Source organism: Alligator mississippiensis, chromosome 5 (genome assembly GCF_030867095.1).
Source record: "Alligator mississippiensis isolate rAllMis1 chromosome 5, rAllMis1, whole genome shotgun sequence".
NCBI lineage: Eukaryota > Metazoa > Chordata > Crocodylia > Alligatoridae > Alligator > Alligator mississippiensis.
In genome coordinates, this window is record NC_081828.1 from 68896531 (window position 1) to 68913758 (window position 17228).

The following is a 17228-nucleotide window of genomic DNA, read 5'->3' on the forward strand; positions in this document are numbered from 1 at the left end:
ACAGTTGTTGACCACCATATACAATAAGAAGAGTTCTATATTGATAAATTCACAGCTTAAACCTGCTCAATATGAAATCTTTCAGCCCCATGCAGTCCTGAAATAACAAATATCTCAAAGGATGCGCTTTCCATAATTAGCGTGTACTGGCAGTCAAATAACGATGAAGCTACATATATTGTAACTGCCAGAGGAGAGGCTGGATTGTGGCATTGCACTAGTTCTGGGAATTCCTGCTCCATAACAAATCTTCCCTGTGGATCAGTCTTCTTTGTTAGTGTTGTGGCAAGTACAACAGTAGGACAAAGCTTACCTAGCTACAGCATCCCTTTCGAAACCGGTATGTGGCAATCAGTATGAAATGTAACTGAAAATATAAGCATTACCATGTATATAATTCTGATAGATATGTGTAGTTTTATGTCCATCTGTTTTTTTCACAGTGTATATATGTGTATTACTGTTTAATATGGAATGATATGACATCTGCCCAAATGTGTGTGTGTGTGTGTGTGTGTGTGTGTGTGTGTGTGTGTGTGTGTGTGTGTGATAGGGGCCATGTTACTCTTTAGTGGCTACATTATACTGAGAAACCCTAATTATAAGCACTTATATTTCATGGGTTACAGGGTTTCATAGCACACCATTTTTATGCAGTGCATGGCTTCCTTGTTAGCAATTAAATCTTTAATATAGGACTAAGAGAGACACTGGGATTTCAATGACTGGTTGTACTCACTTCGTTCCATTGAGCGGAACTCGCTCATAAAAATCTTCACATAGTAATCCAAGGATAATAGCTTTATCTCACTATGGAAAATTTTTTCTTGTGTTTGTCTGATCTTATTAGTATATTATATTTGATCTACTTTAGCATGCTGAATGAAGATTAATATCTAACCACTTTGGTAATATTTGCCTAAAAATATGCATTCCTTCCACCCTTCTCCCCTTATTTATTTTTAAAGGACTGCTCCTAACATTGTACTTCTTCCTAATGTTCTCATCCAACTTTCATTGAATCAGCAGAAAGTCTCCCAGTGACTTTAACAAAGCCTGGACCAGGCCTAAAGGGCAATGAAAATATTTAAAAAATTGACAGTTTTTTAATTTAACATTATTTAAACTAAGTACATCTAAAACAAAGATGTTGACAAAAGTGACTGCATATGATCTTAGCAGAAAAGTGTTGAATTTTCTTTCTTTGTTTTCTCTGAAGCTCCTTGTTGCCCTAATGATCTGACATTAACTCAACTGACGCAATCTGTAACAAATATCAGCTGGTCTGCTGGGACTGGTGCACAGACATATGTAACAGTACTGGAATCACCAAAAGGATGGGCCAGGTGCCACACTCTCCAAAACCAGTGTCTCCTGGGATGCATCACATGTGGCACCAACTATACAGTGTCTCTGAAAGCAATTAGTGAAACTGGCTTGACATCAGACTGCACGTATCAAGGCTATTCTTCCAGTATGTAAACAAAAAATTGTGACAGAAAATAAAAGAAAGATACAGTATACTAAAAAAAGTCTTAGTTTCATATTAAGGTTGTAACTGAGAGTAAACCAATAGTTAATACATTTACAAATCCCTATTTTTCATAGATGTAATGTCAGTGAAATTTAGACAAACTCGCTACAGCACTTAAATCCCTTGGTCTAGCTTCAGGGTTATGGGTAGATCATCTGTACACTGTGATTCCCTTTCTACACTGTGGAATGGGGCTACATACTAGATCCAAACAGCAGGAGCCAAGCAGAAGTTTGGAGATGGGAGAGGGATCACAGGTTCTGCAACAATCCAGCATCCAGTAAACTTGTTATGCTGGATGTGGAGCTTGTTATATTCCTTGTTACACTGGTTGTGGAGCAATACTGACCAGATTTCCAATTCACAATTGTAAACAGGGCTGTATTCCAGCCCCACTATGCTTGGGAATTTGGTGGGTCATTTTTATTCCCCTATTCCCCACTTGGTACAATTGCTGTGTCTTTGTAAATCTTTGTAGTCTAAATATAGGTACTGGAAAGTGTTCACTTCATCTGATAAAAACCTATTAAGAAAAATTGACAATTTCTTTCATAAAAGTGCATAAACTATTTATAGACATGTTGTGTTTATTTTCCTTATTAGGTGCTTGCTGTCCTTTTGGAGTGAAATTATATAGATTGGGCAATAATGGTATCCGAATATACTGGAGGGCTTCTACAGGACTGATAAACTATACTACACATCTATATGGATCAAAAGGCAATTTCACCTGTACCCCTAAGTCTGGTTTGAGGTTTTGTGATGTCACTGAGATACCTTGTGGGGATATCTATACTGTGATGGTATCTCCAATTACTGATAAGGGAACAAAGCCTCCATTCTGTCCTAAAAAGATATACTCAGGTAAAACATAGCTTATTGTTCTTTGAACTCTGTATACTTTGTTAAATGTATGCCAATATAATTTACAGAATATTTATATAGGACAGGGTTGTGTCAGAAAAAGGAGAAGGCAAAGAGATATCATGTAGCAAAAGTTTTCTGTTCTAATACTGGGTCCTCAAAGAGGCCATCCCACAACCAGTTTGTGATCAGGCTTGCTAAGGAGCATTCTGGGAAGTCAAGGGCATGGTTTTTTCCTTGCCCTGTTTTCAAGTTCATTGTAATTCTTTTTCTTAAGGTTTTTAAAAAACACATATTTTAATAATAAAAAAGTATTTTTTTATTAAAAAAAAGCAGCCCTTTTGGGACCTATCCCTATATTAGCAAATTAAGGCTATGTGAACACTCATGGGGTGAAATTAAGGCCATTCTCAAGCACATACCTAAAAGGCAGTTAAACCCTAAACACCTGCTCTTAGTGGTATTCAACCCCTAACCTGGAAGTTCTGCTAACTTCTCCATGTGAGGTGGAACACACTGCTGCTTGCTTCTTAGTCTACCCTTTTCTGTTGTCTTTGGGACTTTCCTCACCCTGCAGACTTAAAGCACAGGAAATCCTTCTGGGGAGAGAGCATATAGACTGGGCAATAATGGTATCCAACAATCCTACAATTCCCTTTTCTTGTCTTCCCATTCTTCTGCATCCTCCCCTTTACAATCCATTGCCCTTAGACAGAGACAATCATTACACAAACCAGCTAATACAGGCTTGTCCAACATACGGCCCGTGGGCCGCCATGCAGCCCGCCAAGCCATTTTCTGTGGCCCAAGGTCCCTTGCTCGGGACAGGTGCATGGGGGAGGGGAGGGGAGCTGCTCACTCCCGCGGAGCCGGACTCGCATGACCTCCCATGTCACGTGAGCTGGGTCCCACTGCTGTCCCGCGGGCTGCGCGGCATGGGGCTGCACCTGACAGGACAAACTGAGGACAGCGTCTGCTTTTACTTGTCTCCAGCTTGGCCCCTTTCCCCCGGCATCCTGCCCACCTCCCAGGACCCGCCAGGCTGAGTGGCTGTGGAGCGGGAATGGGGCACAGCGCCTGGCACAGGCAGTCTGCATGGCAGCCCCGGGGGGGCCTAGGCAAGCGGGGTCCTGGCATGACCTCTGTGGGGCTAGGCAGTGGAAGCTGGTGTCCACTGGGCCCTGAGCTCTGGGCTTGCAGTGCTGAGGCCACCGGGGCTGCATATGTGGATGGCCAGGCACCATGGTGAGCAAGGCTGTGTGGATGGGTGAGCGAGGGGCTGCGGTGCAGAGGCTACCTCACTCTGGCCTGGCTCATGGGGCTGCGCTGCTTGGGGGTTGCGCTGCTTGAGGGCAGCCCGGGGTGGCGAGGGGGGATTGTCGCTCCCTGCGGCTGGACCGGGAGCTGCTCTCCTGCTGTGGTGGCTGCCTGCACCCTCCCGGGGGCCATTTGCCTTCGCTGCAGGGAAGCACGGAGGAGGGAGCAGCCCACGTTCCCCCAAGGCCTTCTCCTGCCAGGAGCCGCTCTGGGCAGACCAGGCCTGAGACCCTGCCAGGCTGGGAACCAGCTTCACTCCTGCAGTTCCGCCCTCCCCCATCTCACGCGTTGGCTGGGCCCCAGCCACGCCTGCGCGAGCACTGCCAAGATTTTGGGAAGTGGTGTTGCTGGTGTGGGCAAGGCCTGGGGAAGCGGTGGCATAGGTGGCTCCTTGGCCTGCCTGAAAGCACCATCTACATCGGTTTGGTCACATATTTTAATACTGCTGTCAAATATCTTCTGGGGCTGCCTTCAAATGGTGGTCGTAGTAGGCAGAAGGGAGGCCTGGCTGTTGGGATGGCTGTTCCAGGACTATTTCCTGTACTTTGTCACTAGCTAAGCACAGGTAGGGGTTTGTGCCAGCTTTGCCTTATTTCAGGCTTGTCCAACATATGGCCCACAGGGTGATAAAATATGAATATGGCTCGCCAGCCCACTGGGTGATAAAAAGTTCATGATCTGGCCCCACATTCAAAAAGGTTGGACACCCCTGAGCTAGTAGAAGATATGTTAGTGCTGCACTGGAGAAATATGAAGCACAACTTCTTATTGGACAGCTTTGGTATAGACTGCAAGGGGTGAACAGTTTATGTGATTTGGGCTTACTGAAGATGATCTCAAGATTGAGCCTTTGTATTAGTGCAGACAGACTCTAAGTGGACATTCTTCAAGCAAAAAGTATTTTTAAAATGAAAGCTGGGAGAATTGAAGAAAAATAATTCCTCTTGAAAAAAATTGAAATTTAAACCATTTATAATGGGAAAAAATCCAATGAGATAATGTAGTATTGTGCACTATTTTGGTTGTATTTCTATCTTAACATTATATGCTGAACAGTCACATGGTTATTGTGTTTCATTCCAGTGACATGCTCTGGAAGTTCCGTTGGAATGGGTAAGACAATACTACCACGATTTAACCTCTAATGAAAACGATGGTACTAGGACATTTGTTTCTCTTAAAATGAAAAGTACTATACCTTTAAAATAACTTGAGACATTATTTTCAGATAAAGACGTTCTCTCAGTTTTACCATAGAAAAAATATTTACACCCAATAAAATAATGTCTTGCGAGATGCTTGCTTGGAGCTTGGATATTTTGCCAAAGCTGAATATAGCATAATTTGAGATACTGTACAAAGATAGATTTAATTATAGTTGTATTCCCATCATTCAAGGATTGCTCTGTGTCAAACCAGTCTCCCAGTGTAAAAGTTAGCATAAAGCCTAATCCCTGCCCTTTGAGCTAGAGGCTGTTATGGCAGCCAGGGGTTAAGTATCAGGGAAGGCCTACCTATATATTCCTTTTCTCCTGCCACAAACTTTACCTCATGTGCAGGGAAGGGGGTGGCCAAAGGAATTAGCCAGCTCCACAATACCAAAAGATACTTCTACATCATAGATATCAAAAATCTAGCTCATGGGGCTGGGAATTTAGGAGTGGGGTGAGCAAGGGTAAGGCCTGCTCACTGAATTCCTAGCAATGGAGCCTGATAGGCATGCATATTGGCAGCAGAGGGACAAGTGATGACCACACTGCTGCTGCCAGTTCTGAATCTGGCTCACAGGGGTGATCAAGTTTAACACCTATGTTCTACATAACTTGCCATCAGAAGCCAGTGTCATTTAAGCACAGGGGATGTTTAATGATATCCACGCAATAAATTGAAGATATACAATAACTGAACAGGTGTGCAATGAATTCAGTTTATGCCCATGATCAAATCATGTGCCCTCTGCCCAACGGGACAAATTTTTAAGTGTGATAATAGTTGACCATTGAAACAACTTACATAAGGACATGGTGTTTTCTGTCACTTGACATGTTTAAATCAAGATTGAATGTCTTTCTGAAATATAGACTTGCATTCCATCAGAAATTATGTATTTGATGCAGGAATGATGTGGCAGAGTCCTATTGTCTCTATTATGCAAGAGATCAGACTAAATGATCCAAAAATTGGAAACAATAAATCTGTAATTCCAATCATTTAATCTAAATTTCTAAAACTCTGAGCAGTGTCAAACAACTAGCAAATAAAAAAAAAAAAAAAAAGGATAAATCCAGAAATGTTTCTTTTCCCTTCAGATACACAACTTGCCATCACCCCCCAAATTATACCATCCTACAGCCCAGCAAAATTCAGCTCTAGACATTGGCCACTTTTCCTGATTTAAAAATGTTACAAACTGTAAAGTAAGCTAATTGTCCTGTTGGGGTAGAAACAAGAGTTTTATACCATTAGGGAGGCTTTTCTTTCATTAGGATCAGGACCTGTTTTCTAGCTCTGGAAGGGCCAGATATATTACATTTTCAGGTTTTGGCATTTTTGTGGGGGGAAAAAAGGGTGTGTTGTTAATGCAGATTACCTTATTTAAGCTTCAGGGGTATATGTTTCAACTATGTTGGTCTAAGGGCGTAGGCAGACAAGGTTCTTTGGGTCAATCTGATATCTTTTTTTAGACCAACTCAAATAGTTGGAAAAATTCTTTTTTGCAGGCTTTTGAGTACAAATACCCTTTGTCAGGCTAAGGAAACATCTGCAGTTGGTCTGTGCTTTTCCTAGACGGAATGAATAGTAAAGAAGCCAGAGGCTGGTATGCATGCAAAAAAGCCAGTCAATGAAGATGTAAATTGTGGAGTCCGTGGGTGAGAGACAGGCTGGGGGTGAAAAAGGGAATGAACATAGCTAGTAAATAGTAGAGAGGTACCTGGGGAGTCAGATGTTAGGCAGGTAATAATGTGCCATAAATCCAATGTCTATATTTAGTCCATGATTTTTTGTATCCAGTAGGTTGATGAAGTGAAGTTCATAGGCTCTTCTGTGAAAGGTGTTTTGTAAATTCGCTTTGAGGATTAAAACTGAGAGATTGGTTTTCTTATGAGAAATGTGCCCCCATAGGTAATTGGGTATTCTTGTCTTTGCTAGATTTTCAGTGCGTGTTCATTCTGGTGCACAGCTGTTTGGTCTCTCCTACATATTTTCCATCAGGGCATTTGGTGCATTGAATAAGATGTATTGCATTTCTGGAGGTGCAGTTGTAAGATCCCGGAATGCTGATGGTTCTATTGTGGGTGTGGTGGAGATATGTTAACATGATAACATATGTTATAATAATATGTTAATGATAATACATCTCCACCCCCCCCCCAATCACTGCAACCTACAACAGAACCATCAGCATTCCTGGATCTTGCAGCTTCACTGACTGGCTTTCTTGCATGTATACCTGCCTCTGGCTTCTTTACTATTCATTCCATCCAAGAAAAGCACAGACCAACTGCACATGCTTCCTCAGCCTGATGAAGGGTATTTGTATCCAAAAAGCCTGCAAAAAATAATTTTTCCAACTATTTGAGTTGGTCCAATCAAAGATATCAGATTTACCCAAAGAACCTTGTTCACTTAAGCTTTGCACAGTTGAACTCTTGGCAGATGGTTTTTACCAGCACAAGACTCTAAAAATTATTCTACTTAAAGTTTTTTGAAACTCACAAAAAAATCCCTGAAGTATTTTTTTTCTAACATAGGTGGCACATATAGAACATATAACAGAATGGTGCAGAGGAAACATTTCATTGGTGTACAGCTGAGGATTGTCTCTAACTCATGTGTAGCTTCACCACCTATCACATGATGTCCTTTCAAATTCATGCAGATAAACTCTTTATAACATACCATAGTTTCATATATTCTTAGGCCCAAAACAAGATGCAAGTACAATTAAGGGGTGCACAGGCCTTGTACACTGGTCTTCTGCACATGATATTTCTCCCTGAATATCTATCTGTATTTATTTATCCTTAAATGGATTAAATTCACATCTCTGTATTTTACACAGATCTTGCCTGTATTTTGGTCAGCAACTGTAGTGCTGAAAGCTGTGATCTTACTTGTTCTTAAAAGCAAATCAGTCAGGCCTTGCCTGTATTGGGTTAAAACCTCTAAGAAAAAAGTGTGATACAAAAAGAGTGATAATGTTTAATAAAACAACATTTTCCCCTTTGAATCTGATACTGTCCCAGCACAGTGCTGGGAGGTAAAATCCTAACTACTCATGGTAATCAAGGACTGCAAGGTACTTTTTGAAAATGTATGGTCATATTCCATTATTTAGTGAGTCACAGTATGCCAGTGATAAGTAGCACTTTGTTACAAATGGGAATACAGTATAGCCTATTTTGCTTAAATTTCTCCTGTAGTTTCAATTAAATAGCCTTCCTCTTAAATTTGATGACCTAAACTGCTGCATAAACTAGTATTCAAACAAACATTTCCTTAGCAAACTGGTTATGTTTTGCTCCCAGCTGAATTTATCTAAACCTCTGCTTTGTTGCAGTGATTTATAGAGGAAAGAGAAGTGCAGAATAGCATCATTTTAGATGGAGATAAACAGGTAAGGATTTTAAAATAAGAATAAAATAAGAATTGAAGACTATTACAGAAGTGTTCATGGAATAACAGCAAACTGGTGGGGTACTGAGAAACAACCAGCATGGCTTTGTTGAGGGGAGGTCATGCCTAACAAACGTGGTATTTTTTTATGACCTGCTAACCATCTGAACATGGGGCAGGAGGTGGATGTCATCTGCCTAGATTTCAGCAAGGTCTTTGATACTGTTCCCCATTAAATCCTCTCAATTAAGTTGGAGAGTACTGGCCTAGACCAAGCTAGTGAGATGGGTTGGCAACTGGCTCAGCAGCTGATCCCACTGAGTGGTAATTGACAGGGTGGCCTCATCCTGGAGGGCCATCTCCAGTGGTGTCCCCCAGGGATCAGTACTTGGGCCTGTACTCTTTAACATCTTTATCAATGACCTGGATGAGGGAGTGAAAAGCGCAGTGATTAAGTTTGCAAATGATATCAAGCTGTGGGGACAAGTGGGAACATCTGAGGACAGGACAAAGATCCAGGACAACACTGACAGGCTGGTCCTATGGGCTGAATGTAATCAGATGAGGTTCAACAGAGAAGGAGGACATGGGAGCAGGCATGTGCCCCCAGATTTGTGCAGGGTGGCCTGGGCCAAGCTGTGCTCCAGGAGGCTAGCCACAGCCCTGGCTCCACCCACCCCACAAAGCACAGTGAAGCAGGGACTATGGGGAGGCTGCAGCCACCCTAAAATTCCCCATAGCCCCTGCTGCCAGGCCAGGCCCGGCCCAATCCAGGTGCATGCACCTGCCCCTATGCCCTACTGCAGCTTGTCCAGCCGGGGTGAAGCTGAAGCTTGCCTGGGAGGTGCAAGGAGGCTGGGCAAGCAGTGGGAGGGCATAACCTCCACTCCCAGTGCCTTTCACTGCCCATCAGGAGTGTAGCCCACCCTGCACAGATCTGGGGTCATACCCACTCCCATGCCCTCCTGGACCACTGGCATGCAGTGGCAGGAGACCCCCTCCCAGAGTGCCATGCCCAGGGCTGTCCTGGGGAGCAGGGGTGGTGAATTGGGGCAACTGCCTTGGGCCCCATGCCTTGGGATGCCCCATGGACAGTCCTGTACAGGCCTCACTACAGTCACCATGCACTACCACTGCCAAGCACCGTCAGCTCTGCTGCTGCCATACACTGCCGACTCTGGCCCCTCTCCTCCCCCTCCCCACTGGCTCTGGCCACTCCTCCGGCTGCTTGCCACCCCGCCTTACCTCCCCTGGGCCCCACACACTCCTAAGGATGGTTCTGCCCATGACTCCCACCATCACAGTCGATTCAGAGCTTTTATCTGGTCTCCTGATTAGATTAAAAGATTTGGCCGCCAAATCAGGCCAAATCTCCTCTGAATAAAATTGGCTACCGAAGCATTGCGCAGCTCTAGTAAATAGTAAGGGGCCTGGGCTACAGTCTGAGGAACAGTCCAACTTGTTTGTGCAGTAAAGTTATACAGTAAAATGGGAAGAGCATGATGTATAAGAGTACAGCCCAACTCTAAGTCTGTATTAAGGAAAGGAAACAATTGTGGTAGGGAATCACCAAATCGAATCACTGTCCCTTGAATTTGAATCCAAAGCAAATACTTGCCACTTCACACAAGCCTACTATTTACACAAGAAAATCTTTGATCTAGGTTTGAAGGTGCTTTGAGACTAAGCCACTTGACCTAGCTGGGTGTTCAGATGCATCCTCACTCCCACTAAACAAGGACATATACGAAGATAAGCTATAGTCTTCCAATAGTTTCCACAGTTCTTCCCAAAGACCAGTGAATTTACCCATAATTGATTCTTTCCCAGGCATCATGCACCTCAGTACAAAGAGTCACAAGACATGCCTCCATTCACTTGGAATGCAAAAGCATGTTGGGGATTGCCCATGTGCCAGTGATCCAGGCTATCTATGCAGTGAAAACTTAATGCATGTGTATAGACACTTCGGTAAAGCTCAGAAATACCTAAACTAGTTTTAGAAGCTGTCTGATTGCAACAGAGAAGCAGGGTCAATTAGTCCACATGAAGCCCTGTGCTGCTGACTAGACTGCTTTTGGTACCTGAGCTTATTTGGTGCTCTCCACTGTCCTGCAGTGTAGAATAAAACAACTACACCCTCTGAGGCCATTTTTGGGGATACATTTCAGGCATGATGATGCTAGACAGGCAGCTCCTGTTGCAACCATACTGCTATAGAGGGGCAAGGGTGTGGAGCTAACAAGACCTGTACAGCTTTTGAAACAAGAAACTTGAGAGCCAATACTCCCACTAACAGTTTCCAAAATGGGTATGGAGAGCAACACTTGTTTTTGTACTCTTTGGAGAGATGCTGTAGGTTAGGCTTATCTGAAACAGGAGATATGATACAGCTGGGTGCTTGGGGCAGTTGCCACAGGGGAATTTCTAGTTGCTGCTATACCACAGCACACTGCACAGCTGCAGCCACTCTGCCCTCTCCCCCCCAGTCAGCACCCAGGGCAACTGCTCTGGTCACCCTGCGCTAATTATACCACTGATCTATGAGCCAGATCTGGTCCAAGAAGAGATTTGATCCCGCCTGCAAAGTTCTGATCCAGCCAGTGTTTTAAGAATACCCAACAGGTCCCATTCTGCACATTTTTGCCAATCTCAGTTGCAGCTCCATCCATCCTGGAGGGTTGTTGTTCGTGACTGGACTTTGCTCCCCCCACCCCCCAGCTCAGCTTACGTTCATGCTGAATGAGCTGTTTTGCTGCAGAATTAGTTACTCCAAATCTTTGCTCACTGCACCTTTCAGCAGCAATGGTAAGCAAAGGCTGTGGGACAGGGAAATAGGCTGTTTGAAGTAACAGCCATGTCAAAATGACCTGCCAAAGTTAGTGCATCAGAACTGGAAAATGAATCTGATTCAAAATGAAAGTCAAATTGACTTGGTTACTTTATTTCAGTGGCCAAATAAAATTGGAATTTTAAAAACAAAACTGCCAGCATAAATGTAGGAAGTACATTACAAAGATAATTTCAGGTTTAAATAAACCTACTTGTAGGAAATTTAAGTAGAGCACTATTATAAAAACAACAACCCAAACCCTAAGGTAAGAAGGGTAGGATTAGGCACAACACCACTGCCAAAGTATGTCTGATTTTTCTCCTTAATATTGTATTTTTAATTTATGTAGCTAAAAGTATTTTTCCCCCCACAGAATAGGATTATGGACGACTTACATGGGCACCTGAAATCACCAATGGAGGTCGCTTATACAAAGCAGCCAAACGAAACATCAGACACTTCATGTCATTTCTTAAAATGTACCAAAAATACTGATGTTTCTTAATGAAAGTGGTTTTTATTCACTTTTGCAGAATTCTCTAAGAAATGCTTGAAAATAACTGAATTATAGTGCTTAATAGTAAAGTTATTTTCTATTTAGAGTTTGAAAAGTTGGAAACAGATAAATATTTCATTTACAGTTCCCCCCCCCCCCCTTCAAAAGCTATTGTGATAGAGTCTCTCACTTGTAGAGGTAACAGTATTTTCGAACGCGGTTGCCTAGATTTAACCAAGTCCCGAGGTTGATTTTTCAGGTTTCCACTCAAACCAGGACAGAACTTGGGCCATAGTTTGTTTCATGCACATCTGATAATACTATACTCTGATGTGCATTTTAAATTGAGTTTCATAATAAACTGTTTACTTCTGGAATTCAGTAAAAAGGTGTTGGCTGTGTCTCAGCGTGCTATTACAATTTTTATTCTGTGAGCAAAGATGCTTTTAAATTTTCCTTGAGGTGCATTTGTTGAGGAAGGAATACATGACATTCTTGCATAGAATACCTGCAGAGAAGCCAAGAAAAATTAAAAGGAACTTTGTAGTTTCCTCTGAATTCTTCAAAGGGTCAAGGCCGTGTTTGTTTTCTCCCCAAACAGGATGAAATAGTGAAATTTAGACACAGAACCCCACATGTATGGAAATCAGGTGAAAGCTAGGTCCATCCTAATACAGGTCACATACCTCTACAGATGATCCTGTGGGTCCAGCTCCCCTTCAATGAAGGTTAGAGGATGTAGTCTGGACATGGCACAGCCCAGGTATTTAACTTAAAATAAGTAACCATATCAAGATTTAAAAATACTACTTTGCATAGGCCATCTAATCCTAGGACTTTAAATCAGAATTTTTGCCCTGTGACTAAAAAAGGGGCATAATTCCTTATTTCCCAGACTTCTGAGCTGAAACTTGCTTCAGTATAAAACATACCATGTTACAATGTCACCCCCACAGTACTATGCCATGCTGTAAAGAGACACATGAAAGATACCTTCATACAGGGTCAGTTAGCCCAAGTAGCACTGTGATAATAGGATCACAGGGATGGAAGGGATCTCATGAGGCCATCCAATCCAAGCCCCCCATACAAGGTAGGATCACTTCTGACTAAACAGTTGCAGTCAGGTGTCTGTATAACCAGCTCTTGAAAACTTCCAAGGTTAGAGATTCCACAACTTCTCCAATGCCTGACCACCTAGTCATAGGAAGTTCCTCCTAATCATCAACCTAAACCTAAACGCCCTCTGCTGTAGGCTAAGGCCTTTGCTCCTAGTCCTGTCTTCTATGGCCGCAGAAAATAGTACCTCTCCATCCTTCTTATAACTGCCCTTTAGGTATTGGAGCATTACCAAAACCCATCTTTTCTCCACACTAAATCCTAGTTCTTTCAGCCTTTCCTTGTAAGTCATGTTTCTCAGCCTTTAATAATTTTTGTTGCCCTCTGTTGTAACTTTTTCCATCTGTCCACATCTGTCTTAAGGTGTGGGGCCCAAAACTGGTTATGGTACTCCAAGTGAGACTTCACTAGTGCTGAACAGAGCAGAAGAGAATGACTTCCTTTAATCAGAAGTGCCACTTCCAAATCATACAGCCCAGAATGTTTTTGTTGGATTTGTTTTGCAACAGTGCAGTACTGGCCCTTATTCAGCTTATGACCTACTGCAACTCCTAGGGCCATTCCTGCAGTATTCCCCTAGCTCAGTGTTTCCCAACCAGTGTGCTGTGGCACAAAAGTATGCCATCAGAAATGAAGAGGTGTGCTGCAGAATTTTGCCATGGAATACCTTAACAAGTGTGCTGCGGAAAAATGTCATTAATGTAAGTGGGCTGTGGGCTGGAATATGTTGGGAAATATTGCCCTAACTGATCATTCCCCAGTCTGCATGATATTATTTCACCCTAAGAGCAGGACTCTGCAGTTGCCCGTGCTGAACTTTATGCATGATTTCAAACCATTTCTCTAGCTCATTCAAATTGCTCTTGATCCCAGTTCTACCCTCCAGAATAGCAGCTGGCAACCTTAAAAACCTGAACACTGTACCAACTCAGTCTGGGTGAAAGGCAGTGGGGCAGGAAGTCCCAGATACTGCCAGCACTTCCTTTGCAGTGGCATGGGAAGGTCATGTGCAGCCAGCCCTTTTTCCTTGCAGCTGCATGGGAAAATAACTGCTGCTGAGTCCCCACCATCATGGAACCCCCATGTCCACAAGCCCAGTCAAATGGCTTTGCAGGCTTGATCTGGCCCATGGTCACATATTGCCAACCCCTACTCCAAAATGTCCTCAACTCAACCCAATCTGGCATTATCTACAAATTTGCTAAACATGCACTGAATTCATCCTCCAAATCATTTGTGGTGTTAAATAATACTGACCCAGGACAGACGCTTGGGGAACAGTACTTGGGAGGAAGAATACCTCCTCCCAAGCAAACACTGAACCATTGATGACTACGCATTGAGTGCTATGATCCAACCAGTTATGCATCCATTTTACAATACTTTCAGCTAGTCTGTATTTCAAAGCCTTGCTAACATCAAGGTACTTCACAACCACCACACCACCTCCATCATTCATTCATCTATGAATCTATATCCCTGCGCTCTTTCCTGCCCAGGACAGGGGGTTGGATTCTATGATCTACTGAGGTTCCTTCCGACCCAAACATCTATGAATCCACAAAGCATATAATCTTGTAGAAGGAAATTGGGTTCAGCAGGCATGACTTGGTGAATCCATATAGGCTATTCCCAATCACCTTGTTCTCTTCCAGGTGTTTAGAAATAGGCTGTTCCACTACTCCAGGTTGTTTACCTCCTTCCTCATCTTTGCTGGCACCTGCGCTTGTCATTCAGTAGCTCACTTTATTCATGAAGTAAAAAAAGGCATCCAATACTTTAGCCTCATTAGTAACTAGATTGCCTTCTGCATTCATTTGTGGACCTACACTTTCTTTGGTCTAACTCTTACTTCTGACATAATTCTAGAGTCCTTTTGAATTGCCTTTTCCAGTGGCATCTCAAATTGTGCCTTTGACTTATTTCCTGCAGACCCATGCAATAATACCCTCTGTTACACTTCCCATTCTTGCTTCTGCACCTCCTTAGGTGCAGCTAATTCTCCTGGCCACCTTTTCCTGTCAGACTTACAGCTCAGAGCTCCCCAAGTGTAATAAAATCTGCTTTTCTGAAGTTCAGTTCCTTTTAAGATGTCAATCATTTTATGGTTATTGTCACCCAAGTCACCCTCTACTTTCACATCCTCAACCAACTCCTTGTCTGTGACCAGTATGTTAAGAGCTTCACCCCTACTTAGCCTCTCTACTATCTGTACAAAAAGTTATTCCCAGTAAGAACATACTAGACTGCCTGGGCAAAACAATTATACTATTCCTGGTACCCAAGCTAGCTTGCATCTCCATACATGACACTAAGGGTGCCAAGGCCTACATTACTCAACATTAACAGTATGTGTCCTCTCTCTACAAGTCTTGTGTCTGACCCCCTAGTCCGCAATACCCAATTTTTCAAAGCACTGGTATAGATCTGCATAACATACGTCCTCTCATTTCCGGTATATTTTCTTATTCAGGAAAACATTCAACATTAAACACTGGCATCTGAATCAGTACCTCCTGAGCTGGCTGAAAAAGCTGGCAGGTCAGTTATTTCAGGCTCTTTACAGACATAAGCTGATACTTCTGCCCAGGTCATATTGGTTTATTTTAAATATAGACTATAGAAAATAATGGATAAGTCTGTCCATGCCATTCCAACCCTTCTATGATCATAAAACACAAGTTTCATATTCATCCTGTATTTCAGATTGTTAGGGTGTCATCCAAAAACAGTATTTAGCCATGTTAGTGACATTACCATTTACTTGAGTTTGACTACTTTTTCACCTTTGCTATAAAAGATCTGCAAGTCTACATATTTTTTCTTTCTAGGTTATTATTAATAGTAGGCTACATTATTATTTTTGCTTCAAGAGCATGAGGTCGTCTGAACATCACAAAATATACCACTACAGACAGCTATAGGTACATACTCTAAACACCCAAAGTAGAAGTGAATGCCTTAAGGATAGTCCTTAATAAAAATCAATTGAATTAAACTGAATCAAAACTTAACTAGCTGCATAAGACTTGCATTTCTTAATTACCTGGTAGAAGCCTGCATTAATTCAAGATTTTTTAACATGAACGAAAGAGCTAATTTTAATTAGCATTAAATATTGAACAGGTGAATAGGTGCAAGGCTAACTTTACTAAAATAAATAAATAAATAAATAAATCACAGTTGTAAGGAGAGGAGGTATCTACCAATATTCACATAGTGACAACATTACAACTACATAGTAAAAATTCAATTTTTGCCTTCACTGGATTAGGAAGCAACCCATGGTTCTTAGAAAATTTAATTAAGACTGAAATTTTGTTTTTAAATTTAAAAGGTTTCAATCAGTAAAATACTTGCTCTTTTTTTAAAAAAAGAGCAAAAGACATGAGGTCAAATGCTTCTTTTGTCAGTGTGAATCTAAACTCATTTCACCTTTCTGGCTCATGCCTTTCACGTACAAAACATCAATAATCTCTTCAGTTGAGCATAGGTAGTGTTAGCAAGTCAGACTGGGATGTTTACCCGACAGTTTAACCATCTAATTGAGTTCCCTTTGATAACTGCAGCCTGTACAGTTTTATGCACATAAAGATCTATAAATGCTTAACATCAGTTAGTTGTAAATTCCTGCATACATTACCTAAATCTCAAATGGAAAGATTCTGTACGATTACAGAAGCCTCATTGTGGCCCTGGTGTGATGTGTAGAATACTGCCATGCATGGGTACAAATCAACAGGGGATTGCTTATTGCTTGAATATAGAGCATCACAATTTTTTCTCATCCCCAAATGCCACTTACAGCATGTTAAGACTCTACTGCACATTTACAATAGCAATTATGCTGTATCTCTGTTAATACTTTGATTGTGTTACAGTCTGGAAAAAATCTGAAAACCATCTTGTTTACAAGTGTTTTGTCATTACAGTATTTTATACATAGCTTCTGCTTGTAACAGCAAGTCAGAAATCCCCATAAAGCTAGTCAGCTAAACTACTCTGGAACACAGAGAAATCTGGTAACACCAGAAAAATGGAGTTATAATGAACCTGACATTTGAGAGCAGTAGCTACCGCACATTGGGTGGAACACCACCCAAAGCCAGAAAGCCACATGCCATTTATACGATTTAGTTTCATTGTAGTTAATGCCATTAGATTACATTTGTCTTTTTAAAACATGATACAAAGGTTTAAAATAAAATTTTAGAAATACTCCATTTCAGATGTTTTTCAGCTTCATGGTGCAGTAGCAAGATTGATCAAACAACGTGGTAGGAGTTAGACTTATAAAATGTATATCTAATCAAAACAGCCAGGACACTAAGTCTACCTGATGAATCTGCACCTTGCTACTGCTTAATCTATTAATGTCATGAGTTAATACAATTGTTTTCATATAGTCAGAAGCTGACATTAAGAATAAAGGATGATGCACTGCTTTA

The 17228-nt window shown here is 41.9% G+C and overlaps 1 protein-coding gene across 2 annotated transcripts in view; it reads left to right on the top strand.

Moving 5' to 3' along the window:
* The window catches only part of FNDC7 (fibronectin type III domain containing 7), a 33779-nt gene extending 16551 nt beyond the window's left edge, over positions 1–17228 (top strand). For both annotated transcript variants that reach the window (XM_014602091.3, XM_019479367.2), the window contains 6 exons: positions 86–340; positions 1220–1474; positions 2138–2398; positions 4799–4828; positions 8277–8333; positions 11539–17228. In XM_014602091.3, coding sequence (XP_014457577.1) covers positions 86–340; positions 1220–1474; positions 2138–2398; positions 4799–4828; positions 8277–8308 — 833 coding nt within the window. In that variant the 3' untranslated portion in view covers positions 8309–8333; positions 11539–17228. The remainder of the gene's footprint in view (positions 1–85; positions 341–1219; positions 1475–2137; positions 2399–4798; positions 4829–8276; positions 8334–11538) is intronic.